The 23940-nt window shown below is 38.6% G+C and overlaps 3 protein-coding genes and 1 long non-coding RNA gene across 10 annotated transcripts; 1 reads left to right on the forward strand and 3 right to left on the reverse strand.

Moving 5' to 3' along the window:
- The first annotated feature begins 11 nt into the window (after positions 1-11).
- On the forward strand, positions 12-5920 carry LOC122530249. 2 transcript variants are annotated; one of them, XR_006306937.1, is made up of 2 exons: positions 12-341; positions 5095-5920. It is a non-coding gene; the product is annotated as an uncharacterized LOC122530249 (long non-coding RNA). The 2 variants fall into 2 exon arrangements; XR_006306938.1 differs by lacking the exon at positions 12-341 and adding an exon at positions 415-575.
- LOC122530246 (hyaluronidase-like) lies at positions 1239-5101 on the reverse strand. 2 transcript variants are annotated; one of them, XM_043657050.1, is made up of 5 exons: positions 4908-5101; positions 4064-4278; positions 2877-3303; positions 1876-2080; positions 1239-1724 (listed from the first exon to the last, which is right to left on the reverse strand). In XM_043657050.1, exons 1-5 carry the CDS (start codon positions 4967-4969, stop codon positions 1491-1493), a joined length of 1143 nt encoding a protein of 380 aa, XP_043512985.1. In that variant the 5' UTR covers positions 4970-5101; the 3' UTR covers positions 1239-1490. The 2 variants fall into 2 exon arrangements, with proteins under 2 accessions (XP_043512985.1, XP_043512984.1); XM_043657049.1 differs by lacking the exon at positions 4908-5101 and having other exon boundaries at positions 4064-4586.
- Positions 5921-9045: 3125 nt separating the features above from the next.
- LOC122530244 (glycylpeptide N-tetradecanoyltransferase 2) lies at positions 9046-11381 on the reverse strand. The gene is made up of 8 exons (XM_043657045.1): positions 11247-11381; positions 10647-10873; positions 10351-10561; positions 10165-10281; positions 9915-10085; positions 9634-9814; positions 9294-9557; positions 9046-9223 (listed from the first exon to the last, which is right to left on the reverse strand). The coding sequence occupies exons 1-8, from the start codon at positions 11321-11323 to the stop codon at positions 9065-9067; spliced, it is 1407 nt and encodes a 468-aa protein (XP_043512980.1). The 5' UTR covers positions 11324-11381; the 3' UTR covers positions 9046-9064.
- A 4463-nt stretch (positions 11382-15844) lies between these two features.
- LOC122530236 lies at positions 15845-23665 on the reverse strand. 5 transcript variants are annotated; one of them, XM_043657026.1, is made up of 5 exons: positions 23510-23665; positions 21928-21968; positions 19643-19741; positions 17450-17524; positions 15845-17191 (listed from the first exon to the last, which is right to left on the reverse strand). In XM_043657026.1, exons 1-5 carry the CDS (start codon positions 23652-23654, stop codon positions 16988-16990), a joined length of 564 nt encoding a protein of 187 aa, XP_043512961.1. In that variant the 5' UTR covers positions 23655-23665; the 3' UTR covers positions 15845-16987. The 5 variants fall into 5 exon arrangements, with proteins under 5 accessions (XP_043512961.1, XP_043512960.1, XP_043512963.1 ...); XM_043657025.1 differs by having other exon boundaries at positions 19643-19777; XM_043657028.1 differs by lacking the exon at positions 21928-21968.
- Positions 23666-23940: the final 275 nt, after the last annotated feature.

Below are 23940 nucleotides of genomic sequence, written 5' to 3' on the forward strand. Positions count from 1 at the left end.
TCGTCGGGTAGATCCTCAGCGACAAATTTGAAGAACCGTTCGCCACGAAAACACGGAGAGATCACGATATGAAGTTGAGCCGAGCCGAGCTGAGCTGAACACGAAACTGTGCTGCCGATCTCTCGTGTTCCGTTCTCCTCCACCTCCTCTCACTCTCCACCTCCACCACCGTAGTCTCCTTCAGCTCCTCCTTCTACTCGGTACGTTCGGTTCCGCGCCCGTTCCCGTTCCGTTCTCTCTCTCTCTCCGTTCACAAGTTTCCTCAGGTATTCTCGCGTGAACAGAGAAAGAGAAAGAACGATCGCTGCCCGAACAGGATGGAGAGAGGGGAGGAATCAACGGTAAGCAAGAGAGATCTTTGACTACCTATACAACGACGTCGCGTGTACTGTAAAAAGCAAGATCGCCCGAGGCTTTACACCTCGAACCAGTAAAACTTGTCGTACGCTAGTGCCAAAGTGCGTTTCGTACCGGGTTCTGATTGCCAGTTTCGATGTGTTGCGTCGGTTGATCGACGACAGAGCGGGGGGTTTGGTTGAATTGAACCCTCTCGGTCCTGCTGGGACACGCAGGTTGTTGTAAATGTTTCTCATTGTTTTGGGGGATGACGCGCGTTATACGTTATCTTGTGGCTTTTAGCCTGTCTAACGTGCAGGTCAAGTGGTGTGGCCGCAGAGTCACGTTTGTTAGTTTTTACAGAGACAATTGAACAATTCCGCCTCTTGGAAGTCAAACTGATCAATTTCACGTTTTATCGGTCTCTCAACTTGCGCAAACAATGTTCGATTCCTAGAAAGAAATTATTTACATGTATGAGTTCATCTGCTACAGGAGGATAGTAATTACGAGTGTCAAGTTCAATTTGAAAAATGGCGTTTCTCACGTCATCATTTTTTCCTGCTCTTTGATTTATTGAGTTGATCAATGTGGCTTCCGAATTACTCACACATGAAAACTGGCGGCGCGCGCACGTCCCACTTTTAAAAATTGCACGCAAATTTCAAAATTTTCCGCACACTCACCTCCATCTCAATTGTCAATAGTCAATTTCTGGAAGAAAATAAAAATAAAATTCCAAAGGAGAACGCTCGTGTCAAAGCAGTTAAAGCAACGAAAGTGAATTCGCCTCGAACGTACTTGGTGACACGCGACAGGGTTGACAAATGGAAGAAGAGTGGTACAGTTTCACGTTCGCCAGGAACTTCCACCTCTCGCGGGCGTAAAATGAAAGAAGCGAGACAGTTTCGTAGAAATTTTATTTCGATCGGTTGCGCGCGAGTGCTACGTCGCGGAGCACTAGACCAAGTCGTCTTTGGTTTCAACTACGTGTCTCGTGTCCAACATCTTTCTATTCCGAAGGTCAGGCGGATCCTCCGCGTGTGTCACGCATGGTAATCGTATACTCAAGCGACGGAAACTGAAGACCCTTACAATTTCTCTTAATACTTTGTCTCCTCTTTTGTAAGAGCATCGATGCTCCAGGTGATGTGTCAAACTTGATCGACGCTCACGTCGATTTTGTTATCCATCAGAGTGCTGGTGTATCGAGTTAAGCCAAGAGCTGTTCGCCTGAGTCGATTCACGACGGGTCCCAGATCGTTGTTTAAATATTCTCTGAACTCTACGCATTTCTGCTTAGTGTTGATGTCGCTGGAGCTTCCCCAAATGATGAGACCATCTGCACCGAGGTTTATGATCTTTTTGAGTGTTGCCTCGAGATCATCCTAAGGAGGAAAGTTCATTTTGAGGAACAAAATTGTCCGGTTCGTTATCGGTAGATTTATTGAGCATTTTTATGAATTTCTATGAAGACGAGTAAAGAATATTTTCACCCGTCAGAGTATCTTCCAATGTTCAAACTTCAAAGCAACTCACCTTGCTCAAATTCGTGTCCCTCTGGTCCTGGTATTTGTACCAGTAATACGGTAGAACCTGCTTCCTGGTCATCATTTGCTTGGCTATTCTCAAAGCTTCTTTGACACGACCACCTACGAGACCCACTCGTTGATTGCTCGTTAGGCTCAGTCTCAAGTAAACCGAGGGCAGGAGGACGTTTTGCAGCTCGAACAGCCATGACATTCTGAATGGAGAAGCACACGAGTCTGTGTTGGGCTTATCGAGAGAGGCCGATTAGATAAGACGGATGTAACTCCCTCCAGGATTAGGTAGAAATTTTCACCGGTATACGACTCTTGACACTGACTCACTTAAGGCTCGAGCATTGTAACGTTCATGGTCGATTCGTAATCTCGTTACCTTAAATCTCTAAGAAACTTCTCTGTTCTAACTAGAACACACGATCGGTTCGTGAAACGTGCCAATACATTAAGTGGCGCGTAAGTATCCGTACACAGTGAAACTGATGCGATTAAACTAGGATTGAACTAGGATTAGTTGCATAGGAGAGGCTCACGACAGAGATAGAGCAAATTTGGTTATCAGTAGAATGCGGATATTTATGCATTTTGAAATTTTACTTAGGTATCCGAAGAAATTGAGAAACTGAAGTAATTAATTATTGTTATAAGTTACTAAGATTATTGTTATAATTATTATATTGATATATTATTTATATAATTAGTTATATATTGTTATATATAGTAATGAAGTTATTGGAAAATGAATTAATAATGAAACCTAAATAAAAATTTGTTTTTATCTGACTCTCATTTTCCAACAAAATGGGATAACTCTTAATACAAATTGAATCGAGAAATCACACGTACCATTTATATCTATTTTGTTCAAACAAAAAATATTTGTTATCATTAAAAAGATATTACTCGTTCGAAAATGATCCAACAAATCTAACAGTAATTTATTCTGTCACAATCTCAAAAAGTTTCATAAAAATCCACAGTCTATTAATTACATACTTGTCGTTTTCCTGCTGAGTGACAGCGTCGCAGTGTGAACTGGGTTGACTCGGCGTCAGATTGTAGCAATAAGGGTAAGCATAGTAACCCCATTTGGCGTACGGTCTGATCTGTTTGGCAGCCTTCAACGTCTCCTCCATAAAAAGCCTGCCGTATTTCTCAAATTGTCGTCTCGCTTCCTGCTCGACGCTCTGATTGTCCCAGAACGGATGTTCGTGTCGAACTATCTCTATCGAGAGTTTCTTATAAGGCTGAAGGGAAGCCCAATTCTGCCGGAAGATCGGTCTCCAACTTTCGAAATCGATCACCCCGACACCGTGAAACGATTTGTCTGGTATCTGATGGATCAAGTGCTCCCGAAACACTTCCAGATGCTTGGTGAGATTACCCTCTTGCGGAACACCGCCGTTTCTCATCACTACGTTTCCTGAACAACGTTCAAACGTTCTTTCCTTCCTCCAATCCATCGATAATTACACACACGACAGAGTTGGGCACAAAAATTTAATTAACAATCGACGATTAAGTTTTCGTTTTGATCGCGCGATTATAAATTAAGGATTATAAATTCTCAAGAGTTGACGCTGAATTTTAGGAAACACGTTCTTCTATTTTATCATTTTATTGTCTAAATGTTTATAAATTTTTGAAATGTATTTCCGCTGTTTCTTTTCCTCTCTCTTTATTGCAATTTCACAATTTAATAAAATAATAAATACGATTAAAAAAAATGGAATATTAATTTGACTGAGATTTTAGTCAAATTTCATTTAAACACCAATATTTGATAATTGAAGAACAATTTTTTTATTTGACGATTATAACGATTAACTCTACCGATTAAATGAGTCGACAATTAATGATTTTTCGACAATTAATTTCCTTTAATAAAGATTTGATGATTAATTCCATTAATCCCACGAACAGGAGACGAATTGTTCCGCAAGAAATTAATTAAAAATCAGCTAGAACATAGTTGAAAGATAACAAGCTAAATACAACAGGAGTTTTTCATATGAAATTTCGGGATAAACATGCACGAAGTGTGGATTCAAAGAGTTCTCTCATAGAAATTTACCTAATTTTTTAATCAATTGATTCATGCTTATGACAAATTAAAAACTTTAATGGATTAATATGCCCAACCCTGTCACACAGTTGATAAAAGAACAAAGTAATTGTTTTACCGTTCGAATCTTCCAGCATCGCCGGGAACGTGCCAGGATCGTAAAGGATCGCGATCTCTTCGCCACGGAAATTATCCATCGTGTTCTGTAGGATGCCGTATTTCTCTGATACTTCCTTAAAGTGGAGCCCATACTTATGGCACATAAACGTGGGCACGTTCCAGTAGATGTTGAACTCGTCGGTTTCGTTGTTCTTGGGGGTAGTCGGTACGAGGCTGACAAGAAAGAGAAAGAGAAAGAGAGAGAGAGATGAGGTGTTAGCGTCGAGTCGAGTCGAGAGAGCCGCCGGGCCAACGACACACGAATTAGATAAGATATTTTCAGATGTGAACTTGAACGCTTTATGGATGTATTTCAGGAGGGACGCGCTTGCCAACATTCGCATTTTCTTTTTTTTTTTTACTCTTTAATCTCCTATATCTTTTATTCTTTATGGAGAAAAGTGCAACGTACCTAATATAAAATTAACATTTAAATTTAAATTAATAATATAATATATAAACTGCAATACGTGTTTCCTGAAATGGTACCTGTCTTTTCTAAATTTTTTTTAGGAATGAATTTTTTAAATTTAATTTATTTTTTCATATTAATGTATAACGTAATTCAGAAATTGAGAAAAATTCAGAGAAACGATGAAAATGCACAAAAAAAAAAGTAACACAAGTTTTCATTTTTGTTTTCTTCAATAATTTTAATTAAAAGAAAGAAAAAAGAAAGAGCCATACGTGCACGTATACGTTCGGTGTGCCCAACGAGGCTAAATTTAGAAGAGACAAAGGATAGAAGAGACAAAGTCGATTGTTCGCAAGGCATCTCGACGATTAACACGTGTGCAAAGTACCCGAAAAAGAACGCGTCGATCCGAAGTACAGGAGCTAGCATCAACAGCAGTTGGAGTATCATCTCGGTTTGATGATGAGTCGAATGCCACGATCGTGTCGATTATTAACTAGCGAGCCTGCAACGAGGAAGTAAACGCGTAGTAGAATCAGCCTACGGGTAACTTATTGATTTTATCCTGCTTGCAGATAAGACCAGAATGACTTCACGAGGTGCTCAGTCAGTGGTCTTCGTGAATAAACGTCAACGACGATGGTGTACAACAGCAGTGCGACTGAATTCCGCTCGATTTCAGGCCACTATTTATTCTACATCGTGTGTCTCGTGTTCCCCACCTACATGTTGTTCGTCAGCGCTTCGTGGCTGTTATCTGCTCCGGGTATTGTTCGGTGATTCCTCGTTTCCGTTTTCCCTTTTCTTTCTTCTTCATTTCCCCCTTCCTTTTTTTTTTTTTTTCTCTTCTTCATTCTCCGCTTCGTGTGAAAGAACATCACGCGTTAGCGATCAATCTTGCTGACAATCGGAGTGCATTGAGCCCCGTATGGGAAACACTCTGGCGAAATTGGTACACTTACCCGACCAAGGACCATGCGAGAGTTGAAGGCCTTCGGTGGAGGATCGACGATGTTCCATCGCGTCGTTCGGATCCGTGGTTCACCTGACGACCGCCCGTATTTTTTTCGGATCTGCCAGACGTATTCCAAGAATCATCCGCTGCAACTGTGCACGCCGATTAGAATACGAATTTTTATGCAAATCTGTTCTCTTGGAGATGTTCGTTTCACATTAAATTCAATTGTGTATTCAATGCAATTTCACTATTATTCCCAATTAGTAAACAATTTAATAAATTTCCATCTTCCTACAAATGCATAAAAATTCGTACTCTATCAACTACTAATGGCATAGTACTCGATACAGAGTGTCCAGTCAATCAAGATCCGACTTTTCATGAAAAAATGAGTGGAAAATGTAGTAAAATAAAGTATGTGAAATAAAGTTTTTGCGCACGAGGCTACGTTTTCGAGAAAAACGATTTTGAAGATCAACCCAGTGCACTTGTACTAACCGTGATTTTTAACTTAACAGACTTCTGTTTATGGGGTTTCATTCAATCAAGAGCCTTGCCCGGTTGTACCACCGGTTACCGGATTAAACTGCCTTGATTGATTTTTTCGTAGCATGCGTTATCTAGAATATAGGTATATATGGTGGTAAGAATCTCAGAAAGTATACAACACGTAGACTGTGAACTTTTATGCAAATTCAAAATGTGCAATGCAAAATGTAAAATTGCACAGAATGCGCGCAATATGAAAAGAATGTAATAGCATATTCAAAATGCAATGTCTTCTTTAATATTTACAATGTAAAACAATTTTTGTTCTCAAAGGTTTTATTTTTTTTTTTATATCGAAAATACATAGAATTTGAATAAAAATCCGCAGTCTAATAATGTGAAATGATTTATAAATTTAATAATATAATAAATAACTAATAATTTAACAAAAATAATAAACATAACAATTTATAAATAAAATCATTTTTAAATATCTATATAAACTGAAGTAATTTACAATATATATAGTTATAACATGTAGTTTTGTTTTACATTCGATTTTTACATCCCACAACCGCAACAATAATTAAAAATAATAGCAAACTATTTCTCTGATTAACCGTGTTATAATATCTAACAATTATAAGGATGCTACAGATAGTATATGCGGGTAGCCCATATATATTTCTACTATACATTACTCCTGAATTATCCTTTTTCGTTGTACTTTTTGTACATTTTGCGATCATATGGAATCTAATAGAAAAATTCTTCAGCCTGTTTGTCAAAAAGCGTGTTCCCTCCCATTTTGCGAAATTTTTGCCAATGGAATACACTGTAATTAATTTTATTCACGTTTGAACAGCCGAATTTGAAAATAATCATGAATCTCATACGAGCAAAATAAATCGTCGAGACTGGAGGTAACGAACGAGGTCCTTAATCTTAATCTGGTCGGATTGACTAGGTGAAACATTTTTAGGGTATTTACAAGGGTATTTAAGTTCTCTTTCGTGGGTTTCTTTTTACACATTAAGATGATAAAAACACGATAACAACCAAGGCAATAATAAATTTCACTTTTTACATTAATCATACAAATAATATCATAGTAATGATAAACGTTTCAGGTATTTATCACCTGTGAATATAAATGATTTCACAGTTGAAATTAAATTAAATACAAATTAGTAATCATCGCGAAAATCGAAAGATAATGGGAAAGATCAAATTGAATGGAAGATGAAACGATGAACATCAAAGAGAATTTCACATCTGTTCAATACTATTCTAGAATTGATGGGTGAATTTTCTACTGCGAAGTTATACGATCAAAGATATTTTTTCCTGTCACCATTAGTTTGCACAATCGTTATTCACTTGTGCACATCGAAGAGTGTGTTATTTCGTAATGTCATGTTTCTAGATAAACGACATATCGTAGGATGTATAGAGGACAATTGATTGAAGTTCAATAAATAAAATCATTTATAGATTGTAAATGCTTACGCAAATTTAAATTTCCCAGTATATCACTAAAAGAATAGGAATTAAATAAAAAAATTGCTTCTATCCTTGAATAAAGAGTACCTTGCTATGAATGTTCTATATATTTTTCAGTATTACGTGTATTATATGCATTTTTGGACCTTGAAATTTAAGTGCATAAAAATCCGCAATTTAATTATCACAAAATGAATATTCGCAATTCAGGCAATATCAAAATAGGCAACACAGATTGAAAAACGTTAGCAATACAAATAAATGAAAAGAAGACGAACGTGTAAATATTAACGAGTTTAATCGTCACAGGGCCATGGTTTGGCGCCTTTTATCTTGAAAAGACCTTGCATGTCAGTTGTGCGTATATTGTGTTAAATATTGATCTGCAGCAACTGTTACAAAGACCTCGAGTATGTATTAAGAACCACAGGCTGCTCTCACGTAGAGTATATATGTACGTCAGCCGAAAGAACAGAAATAAGAAAGAAATTAGTCGAAAGCTTGAAATTATCAAGATTAAGAGAACAAAAATAAAAAAAGAAATTAGCCGAAAATTTGAAATTACCCGAAATACAGCCTGAAATTGTATATATTTGTTTTAATGAAGTTTACATTTGAACAATATAAATTACGTTTGATGCCGCACCGTTGGGTCAGCGGTATTTCCCTTAATGACAGTCCTTAAAAACTGGTTTCTTTCTGTGTCTTTTTAGTTTTACCGCTATCTAATCGTCGCCGGAAGCGGGTTCGTTATGCAATCATGTGCTTCGAAGATACCGGAAAAGAAAACGGTACCACCAAAATTAATGATCGAGCGATCGTGAAATCTTCCGTGCCGCCAATAAACGACGCATCACATGCGATAAGAAGAATTTTTATTCTGTGCAGGAGTGTATATATGTAGGTTACAAGTGGAAAGTGAAATTTATGATGTGAAGAACGAAGGGAAGGTAAGTGGTGGTAAGCAAACAATGGACCGCTTTACTTCGATCTTTTATTTAAATTTTATCTTCCACTCTCATTTTGGCATACTTTTCTATTTAATCAAAACAGGCGTCGGGGGATAAACGTGTTAATTTAAATAAAATAGCGCTCAAGAAGCTTTTTTTTTTTCGTCAAGAAGTTTCAAGTAACTTTGCGATCGACGATGCCTATAGGAAGGAAATTTGTCCCGCATAGTTTTTTTGTAAATTACTAGAGCGTACGATAATTATCTACATTACTCGAGTCACGCAGATACCTATATACACGCGTTGCACATGCATATTTCAACCTTGAACTAATGTCATGACCAAGAGTGGAGTCGGAAGCTCTCCGACATGAAACTGACATTAGTTCAAGGTCGAAAAGATAATATCCGCGAAACCAGCGAGCTCAATGGAACATCCTACTTTAACTCGTTAGATAGGAAATATCGATTCCTTTCTTTCAATGTGCTTTGGATGTTCGACGGTACAAGTCTAATCATATCATTTGCTCCCAGTTTCAATGTCCCTTGTATATTATCTTCATTTCCACCGTTTATCGTCATTTTCTGAGAAGAAGAAGAAAGTTTTTCTTCTTCTTCTTTCTTTTTGGATACGTTCATCTAGACTTTATTGGAGCACTAAACCAATTTTCCCGGGCGTCATGCTAGGACAACGCCAATTGTATAAATAATATTGCAGATTTCCATCACCTATGCCAAATTTTAGTGGTTCTAAAAACTGTTTGTTGTCCATAAGATCCAATGCATTAAATACATCGAAATCAAGCTGAAAATAATAGGTAAATATGTTTTCTTTTTTTCTCTTATATAATGAAGGTACAAACCGTGGAACTTACATTACGAGCCGATATAAGTGCATCGGTCATGAGTTCGAGCCAAGGCGTTGCTGTGGATACGTTGTAGAAACTGTATGCAGCCCTGAGTGTCTTGTGTGTCTGGTGATGCATTATCGAGCTTGGCAGCGTGTAGTAGCTAACCATATCGGTAATTTTGCCATCTTTTTCTACTACAAAAGTATTAATAATCTCGTTCTGTGGAAGGAACCAATGTCGGAACTCTTCGATGGAGAAGACTGGAGCCAAGTCAAATTTTTCCAAATACTAAACATAAATAAACTGATAAATAAATAATATTCTGTGAATTAAAATATTAATATATTCATTTAAAAATAATTACATCAGTTAATATCTTATGGGCTTGAGGTATGTCTGCTTCGACTAATTTCCTAAATCCTGGCACTTTTGTACTCTCTGGCAGTTTAAACAACTTTAAAGTTCTCTGCATAGTCATATTGCGAGACAAGTGAGAAAACTTCACTTCAATTAGTTTTTTAGGATTGAGAGAACGATGCCAATACCTTTGAAAGTGAATTCGTAGTTAAATGACAATTAAATGACAAATGAGTAATGTAACTAGTACAGTGACATTGGTACAGGCATTTTGATACAGACACTCACCTGCAAGTTGCTATTGGTTTTGGTAGTACAACACCAGCAGTATATACAGCCTGAAATATACCTTCAAGATTAACTCTCCTAGTTATTTCACGTATCAACACCGGTGCAACTCGCTTCGACCTCAGTTTTTTGTGTACACATAAGAAATTTATTTCCACCATCTTTTGGGTACTAAAATTTTCATTTCATCAGTTACCAGAGGATAAATTACAAATTTACTGATTCGACGATTTACTCATTCGAAACTTACTGATTATAAACACGCAGAGTAGCTGGAATAGCAGAAATAAAACCGACTAGACGTCCGCTTTTAGTCACTCGTACTCCGCAGTGCCATTCTTTGCACCATCCAGGAGATTGCAACGCCCTAAAAGCATATCCTATTAGAAATCAAGCTATGTTAGATCTTAACTTTCACAGCTGATATTTTACTTACCACTTCAAAAAGTTTGGTGGATAATCAAATCTAAACATAGCATCATCATCCTCCACATAATTCTCAGACAATAAAGTATACAATTCTGACAAAACCAAAGGATCATCAAGGTTTAATGTGTCCCATTGAAAGTCTGCTGGCAATGAATAAGGTTCTGCTCTAATTGATGTTCTGTCAGACTCAATCGGTTCATTTTTAACTATCTTCTCATCTGTAGAAAATTTTCACAATGTAATTTGATGTATTTAAAGTTATCTTTTAAGGTTAACATTGAATAAATGTATTTAACAGTTTACCCATTTTTGGTACTGGCTGTGTACTCCAAAACTGATAAGGTTTTTGCATAGCTTCTTCTTGAGTTTTGGCAGGTTTCTGTTGTATATTAAATACTTCCATTGCCATTTGTATATCCTTGATAGAAATATTACATGCACTATGCAGTTCATGCTCATCTCTATGATTGTGATTATCGCCATTGCCATGTGACATCTTGTTCTTCTTCTTGCGATGTCTCTTTACAGAACTAAATTAAAAATACCATTCCTTTATTAGTCTATACAATAATAATGAGGTTAAGGATATTAAAACTTCAACATCTTCAAAGCACGATAGAATGTGTAGCTATTGATTGTAATGTAGTGAAAAGTCCATATTATTATATACACCTGTTTCAAGTTCACTAATATTGCAATATCATAATCCTTCTATTATTTCAAATTAATAAGGAAATATTGTTACTAACGATAATACAATGAATGACGAGAAATAACATTAAATTATGCTTACGTTATTGCCGGCCATCCATAACTCACATTCAATCGTATCGCGCATTTTCAAATTGCATCAAATCAACAGTATACAAGTGCTTTTTAAGAATTGAATGAACGGTCGCTCACCTTTTGGATTTCACATCTTTTTCGTGAATTTCATCTTTTTTAGTTTCTCGTTCTACAACTTGACTCTTTTCCTCCATTTTAATATAGATTTTGATGATGCGTATGTATAGACTACAGTGGCGTCGTCTAGTAGCGCCTAGAGGAATAAGAAATGAATCACGTGATGTACGCCATAGGTGATCGTTCGAAAAGCTGTTTCTGCGTCGACGGGTTCAAATTAACGGAGTTTACGGTGGTAAAAATTTGCGATGTTCCACAAAAATTACTCGAAATAGATTTCATACAGTATAAGGAGTGCTAATATTACAAAGTTTTCGGTCGGCGAAAGAAATTACAAGCGTTATTTCGAAAAATTCCGCGCGGGCACAAGACGTCCTATAGCGCGAACACGTATTAGATAGAAACAGATCTTTTTGATAATTCAGCTTAAAATTCGTTGAAATTAGAAAATATTAACTAAAGTCACGTTAGCATGAGTGATAACGTTTAGAGTCGACTTTATGTGAACGAGAAAGCGTTCGTAAAACAATGCGGGATTTCAAACGGCGAGGAAAAGCAATATGGCGTCGAATGCACGGTTTTTGGCGGTATCGTTTCGTCTATTTCATCATCTCCTTGAATCTTTATCATCATGCAATATAAGTAGAAACAAGAATCAATTATCTTTTAATAATATCACCTACTTTGTTCCAAACTGAATATTTTGCAACTAATGACAATAGTGAAATATATATTTATAAATAAATAACCATTTCTATATAATTCAATAATCAATCTATTCTAAATTGATTTCTAATTGACAGAGAATTTTTATTATGTGCCTAGACCAAATATTTGTTCATTTATTACATGACAATCGTTTAGTAAAATAAATAATACCAATACGAACATACATTTGATTGAAGTAGTAGCACTGGGAGGGGGCATGTATTACATTCATATGTAGATACATTTATAATAGGATCACGTGATATCCGCCATATCCATCATGGACGTTCGTTCGAAAAGTTGTCTCTGCGTTGACAGGTTCAAATTAACGGAGTTTACGGTAGTAAAAATTCGCGATGTTCCACAAAAATTACTCGAAATAGATTTCGTACGGTATAAAGAGTGCTAATATTATAAAGTTTTCGGTCAGGGAAAAAAATTATATGCGTTATTTCGAAAAATTTCGCGCGGGCACGAGACGTTCTATAGCGTAGCGTGAACGTATATTAGATGCAACTGGACTTTTTAGATAATTCATTTTAAAACTCGTTGAAGCTAGAAAATATTCGCATGTCGCGTTAGTGCGAGTGCAATTCCATTAGTACGAGTGATAGTGTTTCGAGTCGATTTCGCGTGAAAAAGGGAGTGTGCAAAAATGAAACAACGCGGGATTTCAAACGGCAAGAGAAAGCAATATGGCGTTGAATGCGCGGTTTTTGGCGGGATTTTTGTCGTCGTGCAATATAATAAAAAGAAATAAGAATCTTTATTGTCGTGCAATATAATAAAAAGAAATAAAAATCAATTACTTTTTTAACGATATTACGTATTTTATTTCTAATTGAATATTTCAAAACGATTATTTAGTAAAATAAATAAATAATTCGAACATGCATTTGATCAAGTAGTAGAGGTGGGAGCATCCTATAATAATAGGATCACGTGACATCCGCCATGTTCGCCATGGATATCCGTTTGAAAAGTTGTCTCTGCGTCGACGGGTTCAAATTAACGGAGTTTACGTGGTAAAAATTCGCGATGTTTCACAAAAATTATTCGAAATAGATTTCGTACGGTATAAGGAGTGCTAATATTATAAAGTTTTCGGTCGGAAAAAGAAATTATACGCATTATTTCGAAAAATTCCGCGCGGACAATGAAACGTCCTATGACATGGCGCGAACGCGTATTAGAAACGGACATTTTCATCTTAAAACTCGTTCAAATTAAAAAATATTCGTGTACGGTAGTGCGAAAGTCTGTTATCGGTCCCGTTAACGCGAGTGATAGTATTTCGAGCCGACTTCGTGTGAAAGAAGGTGCGTGGGAAAATTTCAAACGACAAGAGGAAGCAATATGGCGTCGAATGCGCGGATTTTGGCGGGATCATTTCATCGGTTACGTCATCACTTTGAACTTCGTCATCGTGCAATGTAAGTGGAAATAAGAATCAATTATCTTTTAACGATATTATGTACCTTATTTCAAAATGAATATTTCAGAACTAGTGAAATATATTTTTATAAATTAATATATATATGAAATGAATGAATATATTAGTAAAATATATTTTTATAAATGAATAGTGATTCTATACGATTCAATAATCAATTTGTTCTAAATTGATTTCTAATTGAAAGAAAATTCTTACGGTGCGTCTAGACTAAATATATGTTCTTTATTACGTCACAATCGTTTAGTAAATTAATAATATCAGTATGGACATGCATTTGATCGAAGTAGAAGGGGGAAGGGGGGAGAATATTTGTTCATTTAGTCTAAACGCATCATTAGAAATTAAAGTTACGAAAGTCTATTAGGTTCTAATCCTGGACTACACATTTCTATTTATCTTGAACATTTTTTATCTCAATATGTTTAAATTTCATGTATAGTTTCATATGTAGTATCTTGTGCAACGTTCCTTCTACATAATTCAATTTTTTAAATTATTTTTTAATATAGATATATCTATAGTAACAGTATAGTATCAATTCTAAATGAATACTACAACACGTAACGTGTGATAAAATCATCAGGTTAGGTTAAATATGCATTGAATAATGTAGATAAAGGTACATTTGCATCACTGGGTTTGATCAGATTAAGAAATTTGGGTTAATTCTATAGCTCTCGATGTTCCATTGATTAGTTCATTAAACGTTTTTTTTCCTTCTTTTACGTTTTAAGTAAATTCGAATTATAATGCTAAATTTTGTTAAATTTACTATAATTTAGTAGACGTAAATCCTTAGCTTTGCATTAAAATATAGCCTGATACACTACATCACGAAGACTGATAAATCTGTATTTAATATATAACTGAACTACAAAAATTGACTTTTCTAATTTGCTAGAATATTAATAATTTAATTGATTTAATTGATTTAAAATATTCTCCTCTTATTAAAAATCAGTAATAGTAATTAGAGATACTAGGTTGTCGAGGAAACAAGCTATGATTTGAGTGTTGTACCATATCTTTTTTGTTTGCGGTGTGTGTAATGAACTAGAGACTTCCCAGGTGTACTTGCAGACGATGCAGAAGTAAGACTTAAGACTTGCGACTTGCTCGAACTACTCGTTACTGTGTCGAATGCGTCGAAGTTGGCCCTTATATAGGGCCAACTCTCTTCTTGCTCTTCCTAAGGTTCTAGGATGCGATTAGGTTCCTCAGAATTGTCCGGCAAATGTAAATTACTTTACGAGTCTAACATTACTGTCTGGGAAATGTGTCATTTACGTTTACAACGTTACTTGGATATTGTCATCTACAGTGATGCATTTAAAAATCAATTTAATGCGAGCAATCCGATATTTAAAACGACTTAACTGCCAAAGCAACAATCGAAACTTGGAAGGATCGTATAATAAATTACTCCATCAATTGCCCAGTCTGACAATTATAGTCTTCTTTATTTCATTACCAACAGTATTCTTACATCTTCATGCCGAAACAATGTATAATTTCTATATCATAATATATATTCATTTATTCATTTATATATTTATTCATTTATTTACGTGTATAATTGTTAATAATTGTAATAGCAGTAAATAGTCTGTTAGTAGGCGAGTTTGTAGGTATGTAAACAGCTTTTAGGTACGCGTAATTCCAGTTTATCGATAATTCAAATCCCGCGTGCGTCCCGCTCGCGTAATTCATGATTTGCATATCTATTTGTCAAACTGCGTGCAGGAGCAAACTCCTCGATTTGCGCCCCGGGTATAGCCGGTTATTCCAGCGTTCGTCCTTTTTCCTCGTTTTCGCTTAAGAAACTCGATATCCACGGAAACTGAATGGGCCCTCGCGCCCCCGGTTCGACGATCGAACGATAAGAATCGAGTGGAAATTGATTTTCGAATGAATCTAATCTCGCTTTTGGCGCTCGATTTTCTCCACCCTGTTATAAATTCTGCGATACTGGCAGCTTCCGATATCCAGCTAAAAAGGAAACTATTTCATCAAGTAAATTGACAATTTACGGTGATTAACGTTTTCATTAACGGAAAGATAATGTCATCAAGGACCGGCAAATAAGATAGCACGAGATAGTGGAAATAATATTATTATGCAGGTGTAATTAGGAACTTCTTTTCTTGCCTCGGATACATAATTAGCAATTTCTTTGAAGTTGCAGCTGTTAATTAAGGAACTTAATTAATTAAGAACTTTCCACGTAAGCTGGATCAACACGCGCTCCTTCGTCTCAAAGGAGACCGAGAGAAAAAAGAACGAAACCTCAATTGAATCGCGGGGACTGGTTAAATATTCGACTGATGGATCGGTCGGCCGAGTAAATGAAGTCTAACGGAGCAAGCTTGGTCGGAATCGTGAGAAGCAAAAACTATGGAAAGAGAGCGATAGAAACGGTTTGTTACTTTGTTTCGTTGAATGAAATGCATGATCGCGGCGAATCGCATGGGGAATTCATGGCGCTTCAACGAGCGAGTGCCTCGAGGACAACGATCGATCGTTGTTCTACTAGGTACGGAATGGATCGCGGGGAACAGGCATTTTTCTTTCCGCGTCTCTCTTCTTCCTTTCCGCCTTTCCTCGAGGAGTCGAAATGAAATTCCGCGTGTCGAATCAGGGCCTTTGAAACGCGAAAACAATATGAATCTTCATTGTACCAGTTGTACATCAGCGTTGACTGTGCTCGATCGAAAATAAAAATGCCCTTGTAAAATCGGCTCTATGGAAGGTGTTTCATTTTTTTCTTCGTTCTCTTTGGCACTGTAACTTCCTCTGTAGAAAGTTCAATCTCGCTTCGAACTTAGTCTTCTTGTCTGGTGTGTGTTGCGTGTGTGTTTTCATTTCTGTTATTTTTTTCTTCATTTTTTTTTTTTTGTTTTTTTGTTTTTTGGTTTCTTCATTTCTTTTCGTTTTCTAACAAGGCATAGGCAACTACGCTACTACGAGAAGAGAACAATTCCTTTTTCCATCACTGAGAGTCGTTGAAACGACCCTCGGTTAACTATACATGCTTCAGACAGCGCAGGATTCTCCCAGAGCGTTTCTAGCGACGTCTCCCCTAACTTCGGGAGTCGAGCCGGTGCTCCTCGAATCTGTCGATGAAGGGAAAGACAAACAGATTCCCAATTTCGCTAAACACGCTGTCGCGCGATTTAGTAGCGCGCGATTCGCGATTCACTTCGTCGAGGAAACGGAGACGAGAAGCTGATCGATAGAGGGCATAGATCTTTCTCCAAAGCTTCGCGAGAAGCGCAGAGAGCGCAAATACTTTTCTGCCAGTTAATTTTTACTTCGAAGTTACATTTTTAAACGTGAAAGGATGTGTGTGTGCGCGTGTGTAGAGGTGTGACAATGAAGGGACAGGGCTGTCAGTCGAGAAGAGACGAGAGAGTAATACGTAGTAGAGGACAAGAGAAATAGAGACGATTCCGCAAAAAATTCTGTTTATAGTCTCGAATGGTAACCCCGGTGGAGGATGGTAATTCCCGAGCTGCCTGGCGCACCGCTTCACGACGCGTCTTCTAACTAAGAAAATTCTTCCGCGTTTGCTGCTTCCTCAGCAATGATATGCATAGAAGAGTGAGGCCAGGAGCCAGAGCGCGCCGTCCCCGTAGAATCGGCTGCCCTCGACCCCGTTTCTCCCGGGTCGTTTGCGCTTCGACTTCGATTTGGCGCGCCGTTTCCGCGAGAATATGGCGTTGGTGGCGTTGGTCGGCGACTCGATGTTGCAGTAGCTCAGGTCGCAGCAACTGATGCAAATCTGGAACGAAATAACCGAATTTATTTCACCCGATCGCGCGGCTCTTTTTCCTCTTTCGCCCAGAAACCGACAGCAGAGAGAGAGAGAGAGAGAGAGAGAGAGAGAGAGAGAGAGAGAGAGAGAGAGAGAGAAAGAGAGACAGTGACAGAGAGTAAAGTGACAGAGACAGTTCCAGTGACGTGAACTGCGTTTCAGAGAACACACGAAAGAGAGGGCAAGCCAGGCCAGGATACTTGGAAAAAATTCGCTATTTCGCACCTGCTGCGTGTCCATTGGGATGCAACCGACCGAGGCAGGGCCGCATTCCGTGCTGTTCACACAGCTCTTGCTCACCTGAAATATAGAAACGTGATTTTTCGCGAACCATTGTACGTCGGCGGCGTGTTAACGTTCCGTTGCTCGATCGTTCCGCTCGTATGTTCGTTTTCAATCTCTCAACGATGCAACCGGAGGGAGTTGCTTCTTCTTTTTTCAATCTACCGATTGTTCGAAGTATCGATTCTCCCGGTCGTTGGGATCTACCTACATCATCGTCACTCGTTTCTCTCACTGTTTAATTCTTACATGTTCGATTTCGCGTATACAGAATGTTCATCTCGGTGATTGCTACGCGGATTTTCCCTGCTTGTTTCGCTCCCCCGTCTTCTATTCTTGCCGAGCGTTCTGAAACTTTCGAGAGAGAAGAAAAGGGAAAAGCATACAGCGGAGGTTTCTCGCACGAGCCTTTCATTCGAAATGGGGGGGGGGGAGAACGCGAATCATTCCACGTATCATTGCATTTCTGTTCGTATTTGAGAATTAATTTACCCTTTGAGTGCTTAGTTCGTATTAGAACAAGTAATTTTGTAATCATGTAGAAATTAATTGATTTACTCGTCAGAGGTCCAAAAACGATAACGTATTACGATGTATCGAACAAATATACATGTTATACATGATATAATATACATTATATACATGAATCGAAATAGATGGAACGTTTAAAATGTTAATAATTTTTATTTCTCACGATATGCATCTTCCTCTCAGATTTCTCTCACGACTCTTCCTCTCTTTCATTCCAGATTTTGTTTATTTCAAATCGAGACAATTCTATTTACGTACTTCATTCCTCAATTTCATATAATACGCTTGTTCAGTATTTTGGCAATTTTGAGCTAATTCAATGGGTTAACGAAGAAAACGCGGATCGAGAACAAGTATAGAGATCGCGAATAAAAGAATGAATAGACTCTAATTGATTGCGATGTTCGTAATTGAAAGAGTTCTGCGAAAGTGCTTAGTCGATGGATGCTCTTAAGAGAGAGTAGACCTTTCGCCATCACTTTTCCACCGTGAATTCGCTTCTGCAAGTTTATCCATTAACAAACACGGAAATCGATAATGCATTTAACGCTGGGTGAAGCTATTAGCGGGAATAGCGATAAAATTTAGGATTGATCTTCATCGACGGTGGCGTGGCACAATGGTTTTCGCGATAAACATCGAACGATCGTGTCGATTTTATCGCGACATCGCGGCATGGTCACAGTGAGAAGCATGGTTGAACCTGTAACCACAGATTCTACATAAATTATTTCTTATTACCCTTGATACAAAGGTGTACGGAAAATGAACACGATAGGAACGATTTTAAATAATTGAAATCAGTACGAGTAATTTTTTAATATCTCTGTTTAGTTGTTTAGTGTAGACAAGAAATATATGTTGATACAATTTTGCATATCAGGTTTTCGAACTTTAACGAATCATTAGTATTTGCTTATTACGAGTATTTAATAAATCACTAGTATACCATACCTTAGCTCTTAGAATGGTTTTATTCTATTCTCACACTGTATATGATTTCAACATAAATAAAAAAAGAGAACAGAATTCGCAACTTTCAAACGTTGTTTAGATCAGCGTTAATCGGAGCAATGTGTATCGTGTGTTTCCTCTACACTCTAACATTAACAGCAGTGAGAAACTGATTTACGCGACGTCTCTAGTTATTGGTTCAGTTACGCTCTTCACTGTAAATGAAGCAGCGAGAGTAGAATAAAAACGACAGCAGACAGGGAAACGAGAAGGGAAACCACGAGTTTTTAACGCCATCGAACAGAGAGAAAAAATTGTCTTGGCTCGTTCGTTTCTCCTCCTCTTGTCGCGTCTTCAATTTAAAGTCTCCTTCAATGGTAAATTACATCAATTATGCAAACTCGTCCCCGTTGGAATTGTGAAGCAAGAAACGAGGCAGAGTTTCTCGGTTCCAAGGAACGAAGAACGAGCAACACTCGAGGCTACGGTTCTAATATTTCTTGGCAACGACAGAGTTAATCGCGCCGACTCGAAGTTTTTCCGAAGAGAGAGAGAGAGAGAGAGAGAGAGAGAGAGAGAGAGAGGAGGGGGAGGGGATGTCAAGTGAGAGAGGGCGAAAGAAAAAAAGAAAAAAAGAAAGAATTTGCTTGCCAAGACGCTGTTTCCACGACTGTCCAAAATCTGCAGCGATCTGCAGAAGTCTCGGCCACCAACCGGACACGGTGTATCTATCGCCCATTCGTTGCACATCTGCGAACACAGGAGAAAAAGAAAAGGAAACGATAGCTGTAATATTAGGTGAAATTGATATATATATATATATATACAAGCTGCCCCAGTTTTCGTGGTACAATCGGTAAACGAAAAGATTCTACGTGGAAAAATAACCCAAAAATCTAAAATAGAACGTTATGAGAGTCCCATTTACATTACTCGTCCAATACTGTACACCATACGTATATAAATGGGAAATCTGATTCTATAAGCCACGCGCGCTCGTGAAAAATTCATCTTTTTCACGATTTGCGAACAATAATTGTTTCGAGGCGTACTGCCTCTAACTGGCTTATAAAAATATTTATCCATTTTTTTTCTCTCGTTTTTTTGATTGTTCGTTCCAATTCCGTAAGTCAAAAATCAATAAAAGATCGTCGAGATTATAGAATCATCCGGCTTGTATCGTGAAAACTGGTGCACTCTGGCACAACATCAAATTCGTCCGCTCGAATCCGGCTGTGTTTGCGCGGCCGTTTGGTCATTACCAGCCACGATCGATCGTAACGGAAGTTCGACGTTAGTTTCACGAGCTAGCCGGCTCGATATGTTTGTAAAAAGAGTTGCGTGAAATTCGTTGGTCCTGCGGATTCGTAATCGACGTTACGAGAAGCAGAGAGTTGGAGTAGCAGAGTTTGGGAAAATTGGCACGGCCGGTGGGTGAAGTGTAACCGGTGAACTCTGGTTGCTTCTGATGTGCTCGCAACAACTGTGTGTCGCCGTTATGTACGTATGAAGTTTCGGGCTATCGTTTCTCGGCGGTGAGGGGAAGAAACGAGGAGAAAGATATAAGACGATGGCAGCCACGAATCGAACGAATAAATTCCCGGGGCAAAGGATAGTAGCCGGAACTTGCGGCGGGCCATCGACCCGGCCGGAATCAACGATTTTCGATACAGATTTTTCCCGCCGACGGAACTCCTGTTTAGAGATGCCCGGAGTTGATCCACGACGTCGAAGCCATCTTCTTTGCCTTGTCCCGTGTTTTCTTCTCGTTTCACGAAGAAATCGACGACCGAACCTTACCCGATATTGGTAATTCCTCTCGCGACATCGACGACTTGAAGCGTAGCGCAGACCCTGCCCGGTCTCTTGAATTAGGGGCTCTCTCGAGTTTCAACGTTTTACGCGTTCTTAGCGAGTGATCGAACGGTCTGACTGCAATACGATTCCTGAACGTGCAAGGCGAAATAAAACGACTCGACAGTTGCTACAAATAAACAAAAACACTTCGTATTTTTTGAATTTTAAATATTCGTCTGTTGAATTTTGAAATATTTCATACGGAAGGAGTGGGGAGGAGGATTTTAAATATTTCACGATTTTTAATTAATTCGTTCGCGTAATTTGGCAAAATTTGAAAATGCTTAATACCCAGTCAATTGCAGAAGTCTGCGTACATTTATTAAATTTTAAATGTTTAAAGAAAAACGAATGTATGTTACGAAGGCGAATTCGTTTATTAATTCGTAACGTAATAACGTGCAAATTACATGCGACTCGACGTGTATTGAAAATATCAGTTTATGCTTATAGTCAGTCACGAAATTCTATATTCGTCTATTTAATTTCAAAATGTCAAGAGAAAACGGGAATTTGAAGCGTTTTATGACGTAAATATTCTGTAAATGTATTATTACTTAAATTTATACAGAACATTTTCCTGATAGAACGATGACACAAAGATTAACATTCCTTATTGTTGCAAATATAATGTATAGAAAATAATACTAGTCAAATATCCATCCATTTTTTTGTTTTTTCGTTTGATTTGTATATACCAATAGTTAACAAAACTTCCAGTTACATTTCGTTCAAACCACTCTTCAATCTTCAATCAAAAGCACGTAAAACGTTGAGAACTCTGGGAATTTTTATCTCAACGCAAAAATCGTGTCCTCGATCGAACGGCTAGGGGATTGCGGATGAAAAGAAAACCCAGGATCGCGCGTGTACGAGCGGAGGAAGCGTGATACGGAAGCTTAAAGGAAATCGGATGACGGATGAAACGCCGGGGGTGAAGTTTTAAAGACAAATAAAATGTCGATAACTAAACTGTCGATGTCCTGGGGATGTTAAACGAAATTGTGGTCCAGTAGCAGGCAGGTACGATACAGGCATTAGGGACTCTTAAGGGGAACGTTTAATGGACTCGTCGATACCTGGTTATCGCTGACGTTGACGCAAGTGTAGCACGTTAGACCTGCAACAACAGAGGGTGCGATGGAGTGAGTAATAGCGTTGCACGAGGAGACAGCGGGCCGGTTGAAGTACGAGACAAAGGGCGGAGAGACGCAACAATTAAACACGCTTAGGCGTTCCTTCGATATAATTCCTGGCCTGGTCGCAATACACTTAACGTCGCGGAAAATGGATTGTCCCCGTCGAATGGAACTTATAACGAGCGTCGTTGCGATCGCGGTAACAAAAGCTTGTTTCTCCCTCGAAATGCAGCCACACACCCACCGGGAGACCTCGCCGAGCGACGCGACGCATTGTTCCGGTCCGACGGGGTCCAGTCTCGTAATTAATACTTTTCAAACCGTTCAAATTGAAGCTGTTTCCGGGCGTTTTGCCCGCTCCGGCGGAATCGAGTTTACCGTCGTTCGCCTTGGAAAGGTTTCCTACCCATGGACACGCTAATGGAATACAAACTTTTTCACCGGGGGGACTGATGGAAAGTAGGAAATACGAGCGTAGGAGTAGTAGTAGTAGTTGGAGAGGAACGAAATTGGAAGAAAAAGGAAACGAGGGTTTTTCGATCTTTTTTTTTTCTTTTTTTCTCTTAAGACGGGACTCGCCCGTCATTTCTGACGTAGAATTTTTTTCTGAAGTAGATTTTTATTTCTATCTTGTGCATGTGCGTTCGATTCATTTATTTTTGCAGTTGCATTCACGCAACAGAATGGTTATAAATTTGCGTTAACAAAATAATAAAAATATACACACGTGCGTACGGAACTGCGAGGTTCGATTGTTGAATATTACGTTTTCCAAAATTCAAAGTGAAATTCGTATCCTCGAGGGAAGGGGCCAAAAAGTTAATTATCGACCCTTTCAATGCAACGCAATATTTGAACGAAACGTTTCTCGTGTAACAAATAAATTTTGAATGATTTAAAGTGGCAAGAGTTAAATGGCTCGTTCCGATATCGACTCAATACTAGGATTCGTAGTTCGAGTCGTCGATCTTTAAGATTTCCTTCGATTCGATCCAACCAGATTCTATTACTGGATCAAAACCTACGTAAAAACAAAATTACCAAGCCAACTTCCGTCATTCCGAGGAGTTTGCCTCTGCGAATGTCGTTCGAAACCGAGAAAAAAAGAGAGAGAGAGAGAGAGAGAGAGAGAGAGAAAGACAGAAAGAAATTTTAGCTAAATAAAGGATCGGTGCTCCGAGAAGCTTGGCAGCGGACACGGTTGGCGATATTTCAGAACAATATGTTAGAAACCAGGTGTATAGATCGTCGAATGATTTGTGAGAGGGAGGAGGGGAATAGGGGGTGGAATTGGTAAGGGGAAAAGGGGTTAAAGTAGCCGAGGCGAGATTCGTAGAGCGGTCGAAAGCCAGGAAGCAGGATTAGTGGAGCTCGATTGCAGGATTCGAGAGAGAACGGGATAAGCTTGAGTTAGCCGAGCAAATCATAGATCTGTTTGCCTCGTTCCCCGCCCTTTCTCTCTCGCGACTTTTCCCATCCTCTTCCTCTTTTCCGAAGCGCGCGCCGCGACACCGATACCCACGGTAGATGTCTTCCTCCTCCGTGGCGACTCCCTTCAGCCCGTCCTTCTGCTTCGACTCCTCCTTTCCGTTTCCGTTTCCGGAGAGGACGTTTCTGCCGCAAGTTTCCGCAGCCAAGAGCAGCCCGACCATCACCCACGTGATCATTCCTCACATCTCTGGAACGACAGAAATGGGGCTGCGTGTTACAGTGATGAGCATAACTGAGCTAATAGCTAATGTACGATGATTTCGCGTAAATGATGATTTTCCATTCGTTAACAATGCTGGAGCAAACGGAAAATAGACATTGCGGACAACGTTTTGCACGATTGACATACGTTCAATTGGGATGCACGCGCGGACTACATGTTCCCATTTCCGTGTTTGTGAAATTTGTTCTCTGTTAAACTTGTAATGATATGTTGATGAGCTGAAACATGACGTGACAACG

Source organism: Frieseomelitta varia, unplaced genomic scaffold (genome assembly GCF_011392965.1).
Source record: "Frieseomelitta varia isolate USP_RPSP 00005682 unplaced genomic scaffold, Fvar_1.2 scaffold_333, whole genome shotgun sequence".
In the NCBI taxonomy this organism is placed as follows: Eukaryota; Metazoa; Arthropoda; class Insecta; order Hymenoptera; family Apidae; genus Frieseomelitta; species Frieseomelitta varia.